The 19,270-nt window shown below is 39.5% G+C and overlaps 1 protein-coding gene across 29 annotated transcripts in view; it reads right to left on the reverse strand.

Annotated features, from left to right (window-relative positions):
• The window catches only part of LOC126297414 (liprin-alpha-1-like), a gene marked incomplete at its 5' end in the record, with an annotated part of 177,721 nt that overhangs the window by 43,781 nt on the left and 114,670 nt on the right, over positions 1-19,270 (reverse strand). For all 29 annotated transcript variants that reach the window (XM_049988203.1, XM_049988202.1, XM_049988199.1 and 26 more), the window contains 1 exon segment: positions 1,700-1,963. In XM_049988203.1, coding sequence (XP_049844160.1) covers positions 1,700-1,963 — 264 coding nt within the window.

Below are 19,270 nucleotides of genomic sequence, written 5' to 3' on the forward strand. Positions count from 1 at the left end.
ATAACCTGAATATGTATATAACAAATGGATGACCTAAGACACATTTTTAACTACTGAGACAGACAGTAGTATCACAACCAGTGCATAAAAGTACACAATCAATTAGAAATGAGCAATGACATTTAACAGGACAATCTATGCCAGTGAGTATTAAATATTCTAATGCAAGTAAATTGGCCCATACTAAAAAGATATTTGATAGCAGACAGATGTTTATTAGCACTTTCTTGTAGTTTTGACCAATACTGTTTTTATTTTACTTGGTTCATTTACTTAATGAAAAATGTTAGATAGGCACAGTTTTGAGTATAGGATTAATGTTTTTCTTGTTTGTTCCTTTTATATTTGTATATTGTTCAACTTTTTACCTTTTATTTAAAATACAATACCACCACATTCTCAAAGATGAAATTTACTGTGAGTTCCCTGACACTCCTCCATTTTCCTGCATTTATCCATTTCTGTTTATTTTATGGATATTGTTTAAGTTCCTCATATATTCTGTAGTTACAGTGATTATTCTATCTTTTAATTGTTTTGTGTATCATTCTTCATCTTTCACACCTACTGCATCACTCTCCATGTTTTATACTTCCTGATGTAGCCTTATCAAGTACTTATTTTATTTTATTTTATTGGTATTTTTATTAATATAAACTGTTATTTAGGCTTGCTGTTTCAGTTTTGTGTTAAAGTTCTTTCCTGTTTACTCCCTTTATATTTATTTACCATTCAACTATTTACTTTTCACATTGCATTACCACCACTGTATCAAAGATACTATTTACTGTATGTTTCTTACATTTAATTTCTTTTCCAATGTTGTTAACAAACATTGTAACTTCTTTGGTGACAATAGTCAGTAAATGTCTGAAGATGGCCTTGTAAGTCAAAAATTGGCTAACACAATAAAAGTAATACTGTAGAACCAAAGCAAACTAGTGCTTTCCATTTATGGTACTGTTGGCTACCAAGAACCAATGGAAGATTCCGTTAACTAAATACTATGGTCTGTAAGAATAAGGTATTTTTTTATTTAAAAGAACCATAAGGTATATTTTGTGTTCTCTGATTTATATATTTTCACATTCTACATCTGTATATTTTTCTATATTAGTCGTAAAGTTCATTTTATTATGACTGCTCCAACTTAAGACTAAAACAACCATCTCCACACTATCTGCTTCTAGTTTTTTCCAGTTATTCCTCAAAAATGTTCATATTGTCAACCACTTTTCCATTTATATAAATGAAAGTAGTCAAATTTTGAAAATATTGTACAATTGGATAGGCAGAAAAATCTCCTCACTAAGTGGCCTTCTGCCAGAAGAAGGAGCCACTGGCTCCAAAAGCTTGCTCATTTCTTTAAGCTTTGTGTGTGCATTTTTCCGCCAGGAAATTTTAATCCCTTGGCATGTTTAAGCATGGTTGTTGTTGTGTGTGTGTGTGTGTGTGTGTGTGTGTTGTAATTAACCCAGTCATAAAAAGAACCCAATCTGTTAAGAATAGCTAACCATATCAGATGTTTCTAAATGGTGCAAGACTGCAATAGGGAAGACATAAATTTAAATTTGACTGAATGGCGGAAATCAAATAAAAGGACGGTGAGTCTGTGCTTCACCAGTAACACATTTTTTATGCAATTCAGTTGGTGAACATTTTATATTCAGTCAAAAAAAATTTGGACATTTCTGCTTACCTGTGGAAACTGTCCACCATCTTCAACTGTCCACGTAAGTCTTTTTTATTAAGATGATCGAGCATACGAGCATCCACTAGACATTCCATGAAGGTTGTGCGATATTGTGGCAGACCCAGGGAAGGTAACCATGCATTTCCCACCCATTCATGATTCATATCTCCAAATGCTAATGTGGTACGTGATGTCTTTGGTGCTGATGGACTTGTCAGAGAAACCATCTCCTGAATGGCCAGTCGGAGTTTCAGCCTGTGAAGCGGGTTGCTGTAAAACAAAATGCACTTGTTACATATATATCACAATTATACATAGAAAGAAGTAACACAAAATAATGTATTTATATTTAACAAAAAACAACAACAGCAAAGCTCTAAGAAGACATACAAAATAGAAAAATAAAAACAAACAGGGAAACAAAACTTATTGCAATTCAAATAAAGGATTAATACAAGTAAAATAAAAGGCAGGAGGGACAAAACTTCTTATTTCATATGAAATTTACAAATTTTGCATGAGCATTTACACAGTATTTCTTCTGTGCTGCTCAAAAAATGGAGACAATAACTATGGTAGTCTGTGTTCACAACTCTCCGTTCTTGTTTCAACCTTTGGATGACAATGATAAACTCTCTTTATGATACGGCAAGGAAAGAGTAATGTATACCTGGTATGATATCTGTCTGTAACCAAAAGGATTTGATTGCCCTCGCAAAGTTTGGTCAACTCTTAATCACATCAGAACCAACTGTGGGAGCTGTGCCGACTCCTTACACAGATGGGGTAAACTTCCTTCGGCCGCTTGCGACTGTGGCGCTGAGAGACAGACAGTCAAACACATCGTGCAGGAATGCCCACTAAGGGCATACGAGGGTGATCCACAGGATTTCCTAATGGCGACCCAAGAGGCAATTGACTATTTATTATCTAAGCTGGATGTCTGCTTGTGATTGCTCTTCTGTGAGTGTAAATTTACAATTGGCAGTGTCCTTATATACAAACTGTTATTTATTGCTCTGTTTATACATATGTGATTTTTTAAAAATTGTGTTGTTTCTGTAATTTTTACTGTGATGGTATGAGCCATACGCTAAATAAATAAATAAGTCTGTCCATAGTGTAAGTATTCTGAAGGGATAAAAATCCTGTCAGAATTTAGAGTGGAAAAGCAACTTTCAATACCAGCAGAAAATTTAGAGACTGTCAAATGTGTGCAACTTTAGTGAATGTAGTGTGGCTTCCATGTTCCTCTTTTCACACTTCAGTGAAGGGTTAATATGGTGACTTTTGTCGGAAGAGAACTAGGAACTCATGATAATTTTCCTTTAGGAAACTTTCACAGTGTTTGGTAGGAGAGTAATGGTTTCTTTAACCATCTAGCCAGGCTGACACACGTGTGTGTTCAGCACTTTCTGTATGATTCTGCAGGGCATGCTGCTATCGTGCTGGGTACAATTTCTGGGCTATTTGTAAGCCGGAAATCACTATTCTCCTGCTGAATCTTTTTCTATTTCTCTAGAACATCAGGAGTCAGATTTTACACGTTCTCAAGTGTCACAGTCAACAGAAATGGACACGTTATGACATATCTGAGTGCACCATAAGATACACCAGCTGTCATACACTTGTAAGTAACAAAATGTTGCTAACAATTTATGGTAATATTATGAAATTTATGTCTAAGCAGCACAAAAAATCTGTAAACATGATTGTCCACTAAACTACAATTAGCCATCTTATTAGAAGAAACATTTTTGCACTGCAAGTTGAATCAGATGTATTATATTAGTTCATACTGTATAATGAATGTTGTTATTTTCAACCACTGGATGTCACTTGAAAATCGATGTGATTGTCTGAAACCATTAATGACAATAGTGTTGAAATTATTTCTTAAGTTATCACTCAACAGATGTGGAATCTCCTCAACAATGGGAGAGATTGTAACAATTTATATTTAGCTGTGCAGCACCGACGTTGACAGTGAGACTATATTTTCACAATACGTCGAAACAAGCTAGATATTCTGGTGATGAGGGTGATTATACTGAATACAATGAATTCAGTGAAGACTCTACAAATTTGGGAAGTGCCAACAGCAGCTCTGAGGAAAACTTCAGTGACAGCAATGAACAATGAGAGAGAGATGTTGGAATTGCAAGTTTTCACGAATGGAATGAAACTGACGTGAGTAATTTTCCTCAAACTCCTCCAGGTTGCCCTTTTATCTGAAGCCTGAAAGTAACAACAAATTTAGATACAAATACTGCACCACTTGAAAATAAATTTTTTGACAACATTTTGATTAGTATCCTGGCAAACGAAACCAGTAAGTACGCATACCAGGAAACCTCAAAGAAGGTGTGCTGCATGTTGTTGTCAAAGAAATGCTGATGGGACAAAAATACAGAAACAAGAACATGGAGCAAAGACTGCAATGTGGACTTGTGAATGGAGCCTTGCTTCAGGATATACCTTACTCAGAAAAATTATAAAGAAGTTTCTCTAGGGTTTAAAATGAACACAACTGTCACATTTCCCACATTACAAATATTAAATGTCAATAAATAATTACTTCTAAATTAAGGTTTTGGTCTTCTTGTTACACTCCTTTGATATAATCCTTATAGCTATTCTAATTATCAAATAAAATCAGTACACAATTTAATACAGGAAAATCAGAAGATTTGTGGCAGTTGGATGATTGATTGATCAGATTTAACAGGTTTATCACAAATGTTTGTTTACCAATAACATAAATAAACGTAATGTGTGGTGTTAGCAAATATAATTCAACTGACAGGTATATTTTCATTTTCAACATTAAGACAAAAATAAAGAACATACTCGTAAAATAAGTTGACAGAAAATAACAGCAAAATTAGCAAAAACTAACTCTTGAACTGGCCAAAAATAACTCTGGTATTGACAAAAAACAGCAAAAAACTGGTAAGAAGTAACATCAAAACTGGCAAACATCAAAAAATGGCAAACATCAAAAAATGCCAAAAAATACTGAAATTAGCACTAAAACTCAATTATTTTTACCCACTTTTAACACCTGACAAATTAATTAACTCAACTGTGTGCCATATTGATGATTGGATGCTAGTAAAATCTCACATAAAAATCATCAGAGGATTGTAGTCAGTGAGATGTGGCATTATTTCTGACATCAGCATGTGCAGTAGTCATGAGCTGGTTTTATGTGGTGGGGGAAGCAGCTTACTCAGACCTGTGATTGATGTGTGTTTTGGGTATGTATTTGTACTCAAGTTCATCAAACAATTTATTCTGAAAGCTAACAAGATTTCTCTCTCTTTCATGTGTGCCTATCATCATCAGCTTAATGCCACTGCTATTAGGTGAGTGGTCTCCTTTACTCCTACATTATTCGCATTCTGCCAGAACGTGCTTACTATAAGCAGTTATTTTATCATTTCTATATGCAGCTCTACAAAGTAGTGATACTTTTCTTATGTTGTTTTTGTATAAGCACATGAATTTTGGTGATTGTTAATGGAGATTAAATGTAGCCAATGTTTCTTTTTCTGCTCTCAGTGATTTTCTACCTATATTTTTAATTTATTCTAGTGAATATAGAGTGTGAGGCAGCTGAGACAGACCACTCTCATATATATCCAAAATGAATAAACATATCAAGCAGTTTTTGCCAAGTTATAGCAGACAACAGGGCAAATTTCCTAATGTTTGCAACTAATTTTTATCATTTATAGTCGCTGAATTACAACGTCGACATTGATTTTTCAAATGAAACTATATACTTTTTCTGTGGAATTTGAAAGAAGCTTGTAAGAGAACTTCAATGCAAACCACTGTCCCAAGAACACGTAACTCAGGTATGGTTATAGTATTTACATGTGTGCTTGAAGCCCAACAGTCTGTGTTCCATTATTGTACCAATCTGATAACTTGCCCATGAAGCTACTAATACATTCACAATGTATATGGCAGCTGGAAAAATAAATATCATCTATGGTAAATGTCACCAAACTATTAGAACAGCAGTGTGATTGTATGCTGAAGAGTATCAAGATCACATCAAGCACTCACGATTGGTCTTTGCAAACATTATAACAAAAGTTCTAGTAACTGGAAGTGTGGAGGATAAAATATGGTAATGAGAAAGAAGAGCAACTGATGAAAGTAATGTAACTAGCATTTTAGCAAGTCACACGAAAAGCAAATGATGCAACTTTTGGTGCATTTTTTCAAAGCATGCATTATCAGTCTCTGTTTTATTGATGGGAATCTAAATACACTCAAGTATTTTGGGTTCCTAAGACATGCTGCTGCCATCATTACTGGAAGACAGCCCACTGGACATAGGGCAATCAGTGTGGCACCAACATGATGGATGTCCCTCCCATTCAGCACATGTCATGACAGACCCCCTTATGAAAACCTTTGGAGAGAATTGGAATGATTATTCAAGGAATGCAAAATGATCTGCACACTCATGAAATGTAACATTTCTACTTTCATCTGAGATGAAAATTAAAACATGAAATCTATTAGGAAACATCGATGACTCCCAAAAGCATGAACTGCCTTGTAACATGGGCTTGTGCTGCCATTAACTGCACATGAAAGTCAACAAGCAGTGTTGTTTCTCTGGAATGATTTTACAGCGTATAACAATGCTCAAAGTCAATATTTTCAGTGCTTGATATGCCAGCTGTGTTGGTAAACACAGGAACTGTACCTGAGTTACGTGCTTGCTCACATTTTGTGCAGTGGGGCAGACATCTGTGGAACATCACCTCCTGACGGCACGCGATTGGTTTGCAGGACTGTTATCCTGATACTATTTGATCAATTCCAATACATGTTATTTCACTGAATTCTCTTAGGAGCTTCTTTCAGTTGTCACAGAAAGAAGTATACAGTCCCATCAGAAAAACACAAAGTTGGTGTCATAATTCAGAGACTGTAAACTATAAAAAGTACTTGTGGAAGTCTGGAGATTTGCCGTTGTCCACTATAACTTGGCAAAAACCACAACTCAACATATTTTTTCCTTCTGGGCACACCTGGGGTGGCTAGTCTTAGATGCCTCACTTTGTATGCCTTTATTCTGTAATGTCACAATGATACAGATATTATTACAGAGTTGACGAAAAATATATTTCATTCAGAAACAAACTGTCATACACAGACTGAGTGTGCACTAAGCATTCATAAGAATACCCACATGGCAAAGAAAATAAGGGCCTTCTTTAAATATCGTCAAACCAAATTTGGTTTGTTGTGATGTCCTGAAGTTTGTGCCGAGCTATACTCCCTTCATCATAAGAATAAACCTGATGTAAACAAACACAAACGTGATGATTGGTCAGCAGATGTAGCTCTCGTACACTGATGTTCTTCCACTCTTGGAAGCAGATCCAACTTATGTATTAGATATTTTATTAGTGTGTCACTGTAAATGAAACTTTAAGACATTCTGATATATTAACAGCCATCAATGTTTTCCTTAATCATACTTTAGCAACGTAATTTTTATTTCAAAAATAGTGTACAGTCACACTCTCTGTAAGTGCTGCTTGTGCTCCAATTGTCTCACTGTCCATATGCATCGCGAAAATAGAGGACACTGCTTCCTGCTTCATAGTGAAATGCACGCCAAACACTGTTAATGGCTAGAAACAAGTTGTTCTTAATGTTTTTCACAACATTACAGAGAAAATCAAGCTTTGACGTTTGTTGAGAAACATGCTAGAATAAATATAAGAGACAAAATTTTAATTTTAATCTTGGTGTAATTGGTAGTGTCATCGTTCGATAACTGAGTGGGCTGCTGGATGGTGGTTCAAAAGTTGTTGTGATCAACATTTTTTTCTGTTGCATTTGAATACCTAAACCATTTAAATATGAAATTAATCAGTATGTGGTAATTAACACATACTTAACCATCATTTTTTCAAGGAAAATGCACATATTCTGGTTTCTAATTACATCTCACATGTAGAATTCTGGTTTTCATTCCAAATACAGATTCTGAATTATCAATATATTATAAAAAATTGTTACAGATTTTGAAGTTATGAAAACATTACACAATTGAACTTTTTGGAGAAAAATAAGAAATCAAATACTCTTTGCTTGAATATGCCCACTGTTTTATAGGACAGATATGGTCTCACTCAAGCCAAAGTGATAAGCATAATAGAAACACTGAAAACAATTTTCATGGTGTCGAGCACACTGTACAAATGCTACATTTTTACAGTTGTCACCATACCACTGCTACCTGAACCCAAAAGAATTGATCTGAAGCCAAGTTAAGGGACCTGTCATGAGAAATAACAAGACATTTAACCAGCCAAACTTACTAGAACTAATGAATAAAGCTTAGCGACATGTCACTGCCGAACAATAGCGAAATGCACAATGGCATGTCATAAAAGAGAAGGAGGAGGAAATGTGGACATTTTGGTGACTTGGGATTCTATTGTTGATTGTCTCATTACCAGCATAACAGTACTGAAATGTACCACTTTCCTCGGAGTCTGATATGAAAGTAGTTCAGAGATTACCAGACGACTGACTGTAATACCTTCAGTGGCTTCAATATTTAACTAAATGGTGAAATTCCAGCTGTTTGCTTTCACGCCGCACATAGATCATGTAGAAAAATTATCCTTGTTAAAGTCTGGAATTTTCATTAATCTCATTTTTAATTACAGTACTATGTTAGTTAAGATCATCAGCATGTTTTCCTTCAGGTCACCTAAGATGCGTATTGCCTGAGTTTTACCATTATTTCTTCCTGTAAAAATTAAATGACATTCAATGCTATATTGTTCTCTACTCATCTTTCTTTACATATTTACTGCAACTGTTCACACCACTGCAGATTAGTTGGGCTAGGTGGGTGGCCAGTGCTTCCCAAGTTAAATTTGATGGTAAAGCTGTTGTCCTGTATTATTGTTAAGTCAATGTATGTGTAATGAAAAGCATAAAATGTATCCTCATTATCGTACTTGACTGTATTCGAGACAGATTGGCTTCTGCTCCATGTGAAATGAAATCCAATGACGTTCCAGAAAACACAGAAGAATACGGAGTGTAATGTTTACATAAGGTTTATTCTTATGATGAACAGAATATAGCAAATAACATGAAGCTCTTTAGGGTATGCTTGACAGCCCCAGCACAGAATATGGACTGCTACACATGGAAAGAACTGTGGGACATGCACTTTGTTTATAGTGTAGCTGAAAGCAATAGTCTAAGAGCCTCATTCAGTGTATTGCAAACATTTCCCTGCATGAACATGTCCACAATACTGCAATCCACTGTCAGAATATCGAGACATTGATGGTACACAGGCACAATGCAAGCAAACAACAAATGGTGCCTACACATACCTCTGAGGAACATGGGCTGTTATGCTTTGAGAATAGGTCCAAGGAAAGTACACGAGCAATTGCCATTGAGTTTGGTGTTCACCGCAGTTTACTGTGAAATGTTTTGTGGAGTAATGGCTTCATCCTTTCAGTCCTGTCAGAGTACTGACCTTGGAACCATTGCCCATCTCAGCTAGAGTTTACACAGTCATTTCTGTAACAGCCTAACTACGATTCTCTGTCCTACATCTACATCTACATAGACACTCCACAAGCCATCGTAAGGTACATGGCAGAGGGTACCCTATACCACTACTATTCATTTCCGCTACTGTTCTACTCGCAAACAGAGCAAGGGAATAATGACTGACTGTACATCCTACTTTCTTGTATCTTATCTTTGTGGTCCTTACGAATGATGTATGTTGGTGATAGCAGAATTGGTCACCAGCTGGCTTCAAATGTCAGTTTTTCTTAATAGTGTTTTCCAAAAAGAATGCTGCCCTTCCTCCAGGGATTCCCATTCGAGTTCGTGAAGCATATCCATAACACTTACATTTTTTTCAAACCTACCATTAAAAAATTTAGCTGCCATCCTCTGAACTGCTTCAGTGTATTCCCTCAATCCAACTTGGTACAGATCCCAAGCACTTGAGCGGCATCCAAGAACAGGTCGCTCCAGCATCCTAGATTCAGTCTCCTTTACAGATGAACCACTCTTTCCTAAAATTCTCTCACTGACCATTAGCCTTCTCCAAGATAGTTTATGCTTGTTCCACCTCATATCGCTTTGCACTGTTAAGCCCAGATATTTAACGACTTGACTGTGTCAAGCTGGACACTAGTAATACTGTATCCAAACAATACAGGTTTGTTCGCCCTACTCATCTGCAATAACTTACATTTTTCCACATTACAGTTAGCTGCCATTTATCACACTAACTAGAAATTTTGTGTAATTCGTCTTGTATCTTCCTACAGTCACTGAACTTTGACACATTACTGTACACCACAGTGTCATCAGCAAACAACCACAGATTGCTGCTCACACCTAGTTAGCAGCCTTCAGTGGGGCACAGTGTCAAATGCTTTCAATAAATCTAGAAATATGGGGTTTGCCTGTTGCCCTTGATTCATAGTTATCAGTATATCATGTGAGAAAAAGGCAAGCTGAGTTTCGCATGAGTGCTGGTTTCTAAAACCATTCGTGAACATCAGCTGCTTAGCCTCAAGATAGTTTATTATATTCAAACTGAGAATGTGTTCAAGGATTTTGCATCAAACGAAAGTTAAGGATATTGGTCCATAATTTTGCAGGTCCATTCTCCCTTTCTTATATACTGGAGACACCTGCACTTTTTCCAGTCACCTGGGACTTTGTGCTGGGCAAGAGATTCATGATAAATGCAAGCTAGGTAAAGGGCCAATGGCATACAGTACTCTTTGTAAAGTCAAACTGGGATTCCATCCAGACCTGGTGATGTTATTGTTTTCAACTCTTTAGGTTGCTTCCCTACGCCGAGTAAGCTTATTTCGATGCCATCCATTCCATACAGGGGTCTCTTCGATTGTCAAATGACAGTATGTTTGAACAGTTCTCCTGCATGAACAATTTCTTGAACGTGAAATTTAAAACTTTGGCTTTTGTTTTGCTGTCTTCAACTGCTACACCAAACTGGTCAATGAGGGACTGAATGGAAGCCTTAGATCTGCTTAGGAAATTTATGTACAACCAGAATTTTCTTGGGTTGTCCGACAGATCTTTTGCTAACATGTGAGGTTGGTAGTTGTATGCTTTGTGCATATATCTTTTCACAGACACATGAATCTCTACTAACCTTTGCTTGTCATCACTTGTATGTCCCCTTTTGAACCTAGAGTGCAACAGCCTGTTTTCCTTAGCATCTTATGAATTTCGTTATTAAACCGTGGTGAATCTTTTCCATCCTTTATCCACTTACTAGGCACATAGCTCTCCGGACCATGATTTACAATCTGCTTGAACTTTGCTCATAATGCCTCTACATCCATCTTACTGGTACTAAGTGATGCCAGTTCACTGTCTAAGTAAGCTGTTAATAACTGCTTACCTGCTCTATCTAGCAGAAACACTCTCCTAACCTTCTTGACTGATTTATTAACGTTCGTAAATATAGCTGCAATGATGACATAATCACTAATCCCTGTTTCTATACTGACATTGTCAATAAGGTCTGGCGTATTTGTAGTTCCAAGGTCTAAGATATTTCCACTGCATGTGGACTGCCCAGTTAGCAATTTTCTATAAGCAGCAGGTTAAAGTCATCTCCAATTAGTATTGCATAATCTGGGTGTTTACACACTATTGACCATAGACTTTCTTTGAATGACTCTAGAACTATCGCAGCGGAATTGGGTGGCTGGTAAAAATTCCAACAATTAACTTAGTTTCACCTACACCTGTTATATGCATTCCGATAACCTCACTGTCACATTCAGCTTCAACCTTAATACTGGAAGAGATAATATTTTTGTATACCGTAATGAAAACTCCCCTTCTATGGCTCCTAATCCGTCTTTCTGATGTATGTTCCACAATGAAAATTACCAAACAGTGTACATTTTGAGAAGTTATTTTCTTTTTTTTAGATAACCATTTCAGCATCTCAATAATGCCATCTTCAGGCTCAATATGCAGTTTACGTATAGACAGTCAGATACATTGATATACTTATACTGGAGCCATCAGTATCTGGATACTGTGAATTTGTTATTCGAGTGTTTCCTCTAAAGACTTGGCAACAAGACTTGACATACTACAGTTTGCTAGTATTGATATATCTGATTGTCCATAAATGAAGTGCATATTGTGTCTGAAGATGGCATTACCAAGATGCCGCAACTGGTTGTCTAAATAAAATAAAATAACTTCTCAAAATACATGGCCATTTAGCAATTTTCCATGGTATGTATTTGACTAGCCACTGTCTTGTATTCACAATGGATCAACAGGGAAGACTCTCTGTTTCCAGAATTTTTTCTGTTTATGGATGAAGCAAAATTTACTCAGGAAAACATATGAAGTTGTCACTACTCTAATGTGTGGATGGATGAACATCCATGTACAACAGTTATGGAAAGTGTTTGAATGATATTTCTGCCCTCTGACTGTACAAATTTCTTTATTTTATATTACTCTCATGATTTTGGCCTTAAGCCATTATCAAGTACAACAACAAGAAGAAAATTTTTGTACAAATGTATAGAAAGGGAAAGGACTAAAATTTTGCATCAGCATTCCACTCCAATGCCAGATTAAAATTATCAAACTAATACTTCTCACATGTTGGCTATAATTAGATTTTGTGAAGTGAAGGCGATGGACCACTATGTTGTCTGTGGTGACAGGTAATACCTGAAATTTGGTTTTCTTGTCCACATTCTTGATGCTGCAGATCTCTGAATATTGAATTCTCCATCAATTTCTGAAACTGAATGTCCCATGCATCTAGCTCCAACATCATTCCCTGTTAGTTCTTGTGCGCCCAAAATCACACCAGAAATTTTTTCACATGAATCACCTACACACAAATGGCAGCTCTGCCAATGCTCTGCCTTTTCATACCTCACGTATGCTGTACTACCACCTTCTGTATATGTACATATCTTTATCCCATGACTTTTGTCACCTCTGCATTTACTACTATTTTTGGTTCCTAATAAAATGCATAGATATAATTTTGGGATCCACATGAAAATACTGGCAATTAATGTACCATCTAATGATTGATTTTTTGTATTAATATCCAATTATGTCACATATAACTTCAATAGTAACACCCATCTTCTACATGCTGCCCAAAATCCACAAACCTAACAATCCTGAGTGCCCCATTGTGACTGGTTACAGTGTCCCCACTGTAAGAGACCCAGCCCTTGTTGACCATCATTTGCAACCAATTGTCGAAAACCTAGCCTCCCACATTAAAGATACCAATCACTTCTCGCACCAGCTCTCCACCATCCCCACACCAATACCTGAGCAGTCGACACTTGTCACTGTTGATGCAACCTTCCTATACACCAACATCCCTCATGCTCATGGCCTGCTGTGATACACCTAACCAACTACATACTAACTCATAACTGCTTCACCTTTGAAGGGAAAATATACAAACAAATTTATGGCACAGCCATGGGCACCCGCATAGCACCCTCCTGTGCCAACCTCTTCGTGGGCCACCTAGAGGAAACATTTCTAGCTTCCCAAAACCCCAAAACCCTGGTCTGGTTCAGGTTTATTGATGACATCTTTATAATCTGGACCCAAAGCCAGGACATCTTATCCTCATTCCTTCACAATCTCAACACCTTCTCTTCCATCCACTTCCCCTGGTCCTCCTCCACCCATCGGGCCACCTTCCTAGATGTCAATCTCCTCCTCTCAGATAGCTCCATCCACATCTCAGTCCACATCAAAACCATCAATTATCAACAATACCTCCACTTCTACACCAAAACGTCCCTCCCATACAGCTTGGCCAACCATGGCAGGCACATCTGCAGTAATGAGAACTCCCCGCCTAGTATGCTGAAAGCCTCACAAATGCCTTCGCATACAGGCAATGCACTTCAGACCTAATGCACAGGCAGATCTCCCATGCCATATCCCCCCCACACACCTGATCTTCGCATCCATCCCAAGAACCAACCATAAAGAAGTGCCTCCCGTGTCACTCAGTACCACCCAGGTGTGGAATGACTGAACCATGTCCTGGGTCAGGGCTTTGATTATCTATCATCATACCCTGAAATGAGGGACATCCTACCAAACATACACTCCTGGAAATGGAAAAAAGAACACATTGACACCGGTGTGTCAGACCCACCATACTTGCTCCGGACACTGCGAGAGGGCTGTACAAGCAATGATCACACACACGGCACAGCGGACACACCAGGAACCGCGGTGTTGGCCGTCGAATGGCGCTAGTTGCGCAGCATTTGTGCACCACCACCGTCAGTGTCAGCCAGTTTGCCGTGGCATACGGAGCTCGATCGCAGTCTTTAACACTGGTAGCATGCTGCGACAGCGTGGACGTGAACCGTATGTGCAGTTGACGGACTTTGAGCGAGGGCGTATAGTGGGCATGTGGGAGGCCAGGTGGATGTACCGCCGAATTGCTCAACACGTGGGGCGTGAGGTCTCCACAGTACATCGATGTTGTCGCCAGTGGTCGGCGGAAGGTGCACGTGCCCGTCGACCTGGGACCGGACCGCAGCGACGCACGGATGCACGCCAAGACCGTAGGATCCTATGCAGTGCCGTAGGGGACCGCACCGCCACTTCCCAGCAAATTAGGGACACTGTTGCTCCTGGGGTATCGGCGAGGACCATTCGCAACCGTCTCCATGAAGCTGGGCTACGGTCCCGCACACCGTTAGGCCGTCTTCCGCTCACGTTCCAACATCGTGCAGCCCGCCTCCAGTGGTGTCGCGACGGATGTGAATGGAGGGCCGAATGGAGACGTGTCGTCTTCAGCGATGAGAGTTGCTTCTGCCTTGATGCCAATGATGGTCGTATGCGTGTTTGGCGCCGTGCAGATGAGCGCCACAATCAGGACTGCATACGAACAAGGCACACAGGGCCAACACCCGGCATCATGGTGTGGGGAGCGATCTCCTACACTGGCCGTACACCTCTGGTGATCGTCGAGGGGACACTGAATAGTGCACGGTACATTCGAACCGTCATCGAACCCATCGTTCTACCGTTCCTAGACCGGCAAGGGAACTTGCTGTTCCAACAGGACAATGAACGTCCGCATGTTTCCCATGCCACCCAACGTGCTCTAGAAGGTGTAAGTCAACTACCCTGGCCAGCAAGATCTCTGGATCTGTCCCCCATTGAGCATGTTTGGGACTGGATGAAGCGTCGTCTCACGCGGTCTGCACGTCCAGCACGAACGCTGGTCCAACTGAGGCGCCAGGTGGAAATGGCATGGCAAGCCGTTCCACAGGACTACATCCAGCATCTCTACGATCGTCTCCATGGGAGAATAGCAGCCTGCATTGCTGTGAAAGGTGGATATACACTGTACTAGTGCCGACATTGTGCATGCTCTGTTGCATGTGTCGATGTGCCTGTGGTTCTGTCAGTGTGATCATGTGATGTATCTGACCCCCAGGAATGTGTCAATAAAGTTTCCCCTTCCTGGGACAATGAATTCACGGTGTTCTTATTTCAATTTCCAGGAGTGTATTTCCATCCCCTCCCAAAGTGGTGTTCTGCCACCCATCAAACCTTCACAAGATCCTACTCCTTCCCTATGCCACTCCCACCCACAATCCTCTGACGCATTGGTCATACCCTTGTGGAAGACCCAGAAGCAAGACCTGTCCAAGCCACCCACCCAGCACCACCTACTCCAGTCCCGTCACAGGCTTATCCTACCCAATCAGAGGCCAGACCACCCGTGAAAGCAGCCATGTTATATACCAGCTCTGCTGTAAGCACTGTGCAGCATTTTACATTGGTATGACAACCAACCAGCTGTCAACTATAATGAATGGTCATTGCCAAACTGTTGCCAAAAACAAGGTGGACCACCCAACGGCACAACATGCAGCAGAGCAAAACATGCAGGATTTTAATGGCTGCTTCACAACCAGTGCCATCTGGATCCTCACCGCCACCATCAGCTTTTCTGAGTTGCGCAGATGGGAGCTATCCTTTCATCCTTTGCTCCCGACCCAATAGCTTTTGTGTGTGTGTGTGTGTGTGTGTGTGTGTGTGTGTGTGTGTGTGTGTACACCATCCCCTGTCCCAGTACCATTGCCCAATTCATGTCAGCTAGCTGTGTGCTGCTATCTCATGTACGAGTCAACCAGCCCCCTCTCTACCTGCACCCCTAACTAGCCCACAGACTGTTCCCCAATCCCCTCCATACCTCAGCCCACCCCATCCTGCAGCCCCACATCACCCCAGTACACTCACCTTGGGCCAGAAAGAGCTGCCAGTTGAACTGAGCACAATGTAGGGAGACAGGTGTGTGTGTGTGTGTGTGTGTGTGTGTGTGTGTGTGTGTGTGTGTGTGTGTGTATGTGTGTGTTTGTTTTTCCTAAAAGCTTGGAAAAGGAAGTTCATTCTGAAAGCTAGCAAAGCTCTGTACCTTTTGTTTGTCTACATATCGACGACACAGAACTTCTACCTTTTGGTGAGCTGTCTCCTTTATTCCTAGATAATGAAGTTCATAACTGGGCACTTCAGCCACCCTCACTTTCAACACTTGAGACCCAACCATTGTGATGGAGTATTTTCCAGATATTGACATACTGCACATTACTTGCAAATATATCAAGGGCAGACACCACCTAATCAAATGCCACTGATTCCAACTGTGATTAAGCAGAACAGTTAGTATCACCAAACAATATCACAAACCTTTCGGTGCAGGTGTTGCCTTGAGATTTCACGGTGGACCCATCAGATGGGACATAAGCGCCCTTTGACTGCCTCAGTTTGGATAAGGTAAAAACTGTGTAACTTCTGCCCTATATGCCTATTTCATGCACAAGAGGTGTGATAGTTGAGGATATTGATCTTAATGATACACTAGAGCTGATGTAACAATACAACTACTTCATCAAAAGTGCTACAGCTGTCAGTTTCTCAGTTTAAGGCAATTCACATGCCAATAAAGGCCACTCCTCCTCTATTTAACTTCACTGTGTTTATGATACAGATCTACATTATTATCAATGAACTATGGTTTGATCCTATAATCTAAACCGGGTTTAGACAATGGCTATGGACTCTAATTGATGTGATTTTTTATGCAGTGGTGTATCTTTTGCTGTGTCCCTTGTATTCTTCTGATCATGTATCTGGCGGTGTTTGTACCATGCTGTATTATTCTCAATGCTTTAGCTCTGCCTATGTGTGTTCTAATTATGTACTACAGAATTCTACCTACTCCAGACAGGACAAAAACAATGGATGTTGAAAGAAACTGTGTGCATCAGAACTTGGAAGCCTGCACCAAAGAAAATATGTGAGCTTGTGGTACTCTTAATACTGATGAAAGAGAGACCCACTGTGAGAAAATGAATCGATAATATCAGAAAATAATGAACAGAATACATCTATGTAAACTAGAAAACTTATAGAAACACAATGCAAAGTTCAATAAAAAACATAATATTTAGTTACGATCAAACATTAACAATTTATTCTTTCATAACTAAACATGTAATGTAACATACAGGTTGAGGGGCAGCTAAGCCATAACAGCCCTTGTATCTCCCCAACCGTAATAGATACAAAGATGCTGTTTGGGCAGTGAATTGCAGGAGCAAGGGGTACTTGACCACATCACATTTCATGTTTGTGCTATTTTTTATTACAGAGATATGAGGTCACATTTGGCTTCTTTAAATGGAACCCTATGTTAAATTTTAGCATAACATGATGGGCTTAAAAGATGGTTTCAAATATGCGTATATCATAATATTGAGGTGAGCAGTTTTTGAGACACAGATATGTTCTCGTATCATGTTCGTCCTTCTAAGCGTCATCGTCCAATGCGACCTTTCCTGTTGTGTAGAGTACATGGTAAATGAGGCGAGTCCATCCATACACAAACACGGCAATTTACCTGACAATAGTAATACATACTGCTATATTTTGCGCAAAAGTTAACTGATGATGTCGTGCAAACATTATTCAGTTATTTGACAACTGTGATACCAAAATAGTAGACAACATACAGTATTAAAATACTACAAGATGTTAATACATTTTAAGTAACAGAAACACAAATGTAAATGAGGAGGCCCTTATTGGTCACAATTATTTCATACGTATTTGTTTTTTATTTGAAAATATTTACTATTCATCACAATACGAAGCAAATACACACAAAGATGCAAAATACATACTGTAAATGGTACAAAACTTTACTGAAGCATGTGTTCAAAATGCTTCCCCTCTGCTGCAATGCACATCTGTAGTCGCCATTCGAATGATTTGTGAACGCCTGTGAGGGTGTCACATGAGATATCAGAGCACGCTTTGATGATACGTTGCTTCTTATCGTCTAGCATAGTTGGTATTTGAGCATACATTTTACATTTGATTGCTCCCCACAGAAAAAAAAATCAAGAGGGGTCAAATGAGGAGACTGGGCTGGCCACTTCACTTTAGCATGTCGTCCTATCCAACAATACGGGAACTTTTCATTTAACAGCTCTGTAGCCACACAAGAAGAGTGAGCAGGACAGCTGTCATGTTGGAACCACATGCACTGATGCGTAATTAGTGGTACCTCTTCCGGTAAAATGGGCAGAACATTTCACCGGAACTGTGCATAGTTATTGCCATTAAGTATACCCGGAATGACATACGGCCCCACAATGACATTTCCGACGATGCCGCACCACACGTTAACACTCCACAGTTGATAAGCCTGTACCGGTCAAAGCCAATGGGGGTTCTTTATTGACCAGCAATGCATATTATGCAAATCCACATTGCCATGGTTGCCGAAAGTCACTTCATCAGTAAAACGCACCCATTGAAAAAACATTGGATCATCTTGTAGGTGCTGCAGAGCAAACCGGCAAAATTCCTGGCACTGTTCGAAATCCACACGGGAGAGTCCTTGATGTAATGAGAGGTGAAACGGGTGAAATCTATGCTGGTGCAATATGCATAGAACACTTCTCTGACTTATACCACATTCCGAGGCGATACGTTGCGACGAAACAGTAGGGTGGTTATGCACCAACACTAGAATGCCCTCTTCATATACCTCTCCAGTTGCACTTTTCTGCCTCATCCTCTGTATGGCATTCCATGATCCTGATTCAAGTAGTTTCTTTCAAATACATGCAAGAAGCTGGCACGTAGGATGCTCAAGATCAGGATACAACTCTCCGTATTGCTTTATTGCTCTAACAGCATTTCTTTTGCTTTCACCATACACTAGAAGCAAGAAGCATATCTAAATTTCCTTCATTGGTGTACATGTCTGCTCCAAGAAACTGTGATGGAAATGCGATATCTCATTACCCCAGCAGCACATTTATACCCTTCTCTCCAGCTACCTTGTGTGTCAACTTGCGGCATTATTGAGAAGCAGGAAATCAAAACCTTCCCTGTTAAGTTCCTCAGTAGTCAAGAGGAAAGGTCACATTGAACAACGCCACTTTGAAGGATGGA

This window comes from Schistocerca gregaria, chromosome X (genome assembly GCF_023897955.1).
Source record: "Schistocerca gregaria isolate iqSchGreg1 chromosome X, iqSchGreg1.2, whole genome shotgun sequence".
NCBI lineage: Eukaryota > Metazoa > Arthropoda > Insecta > Orthoptera > Acrididae > Schistocerca > Schistocerca gregaria.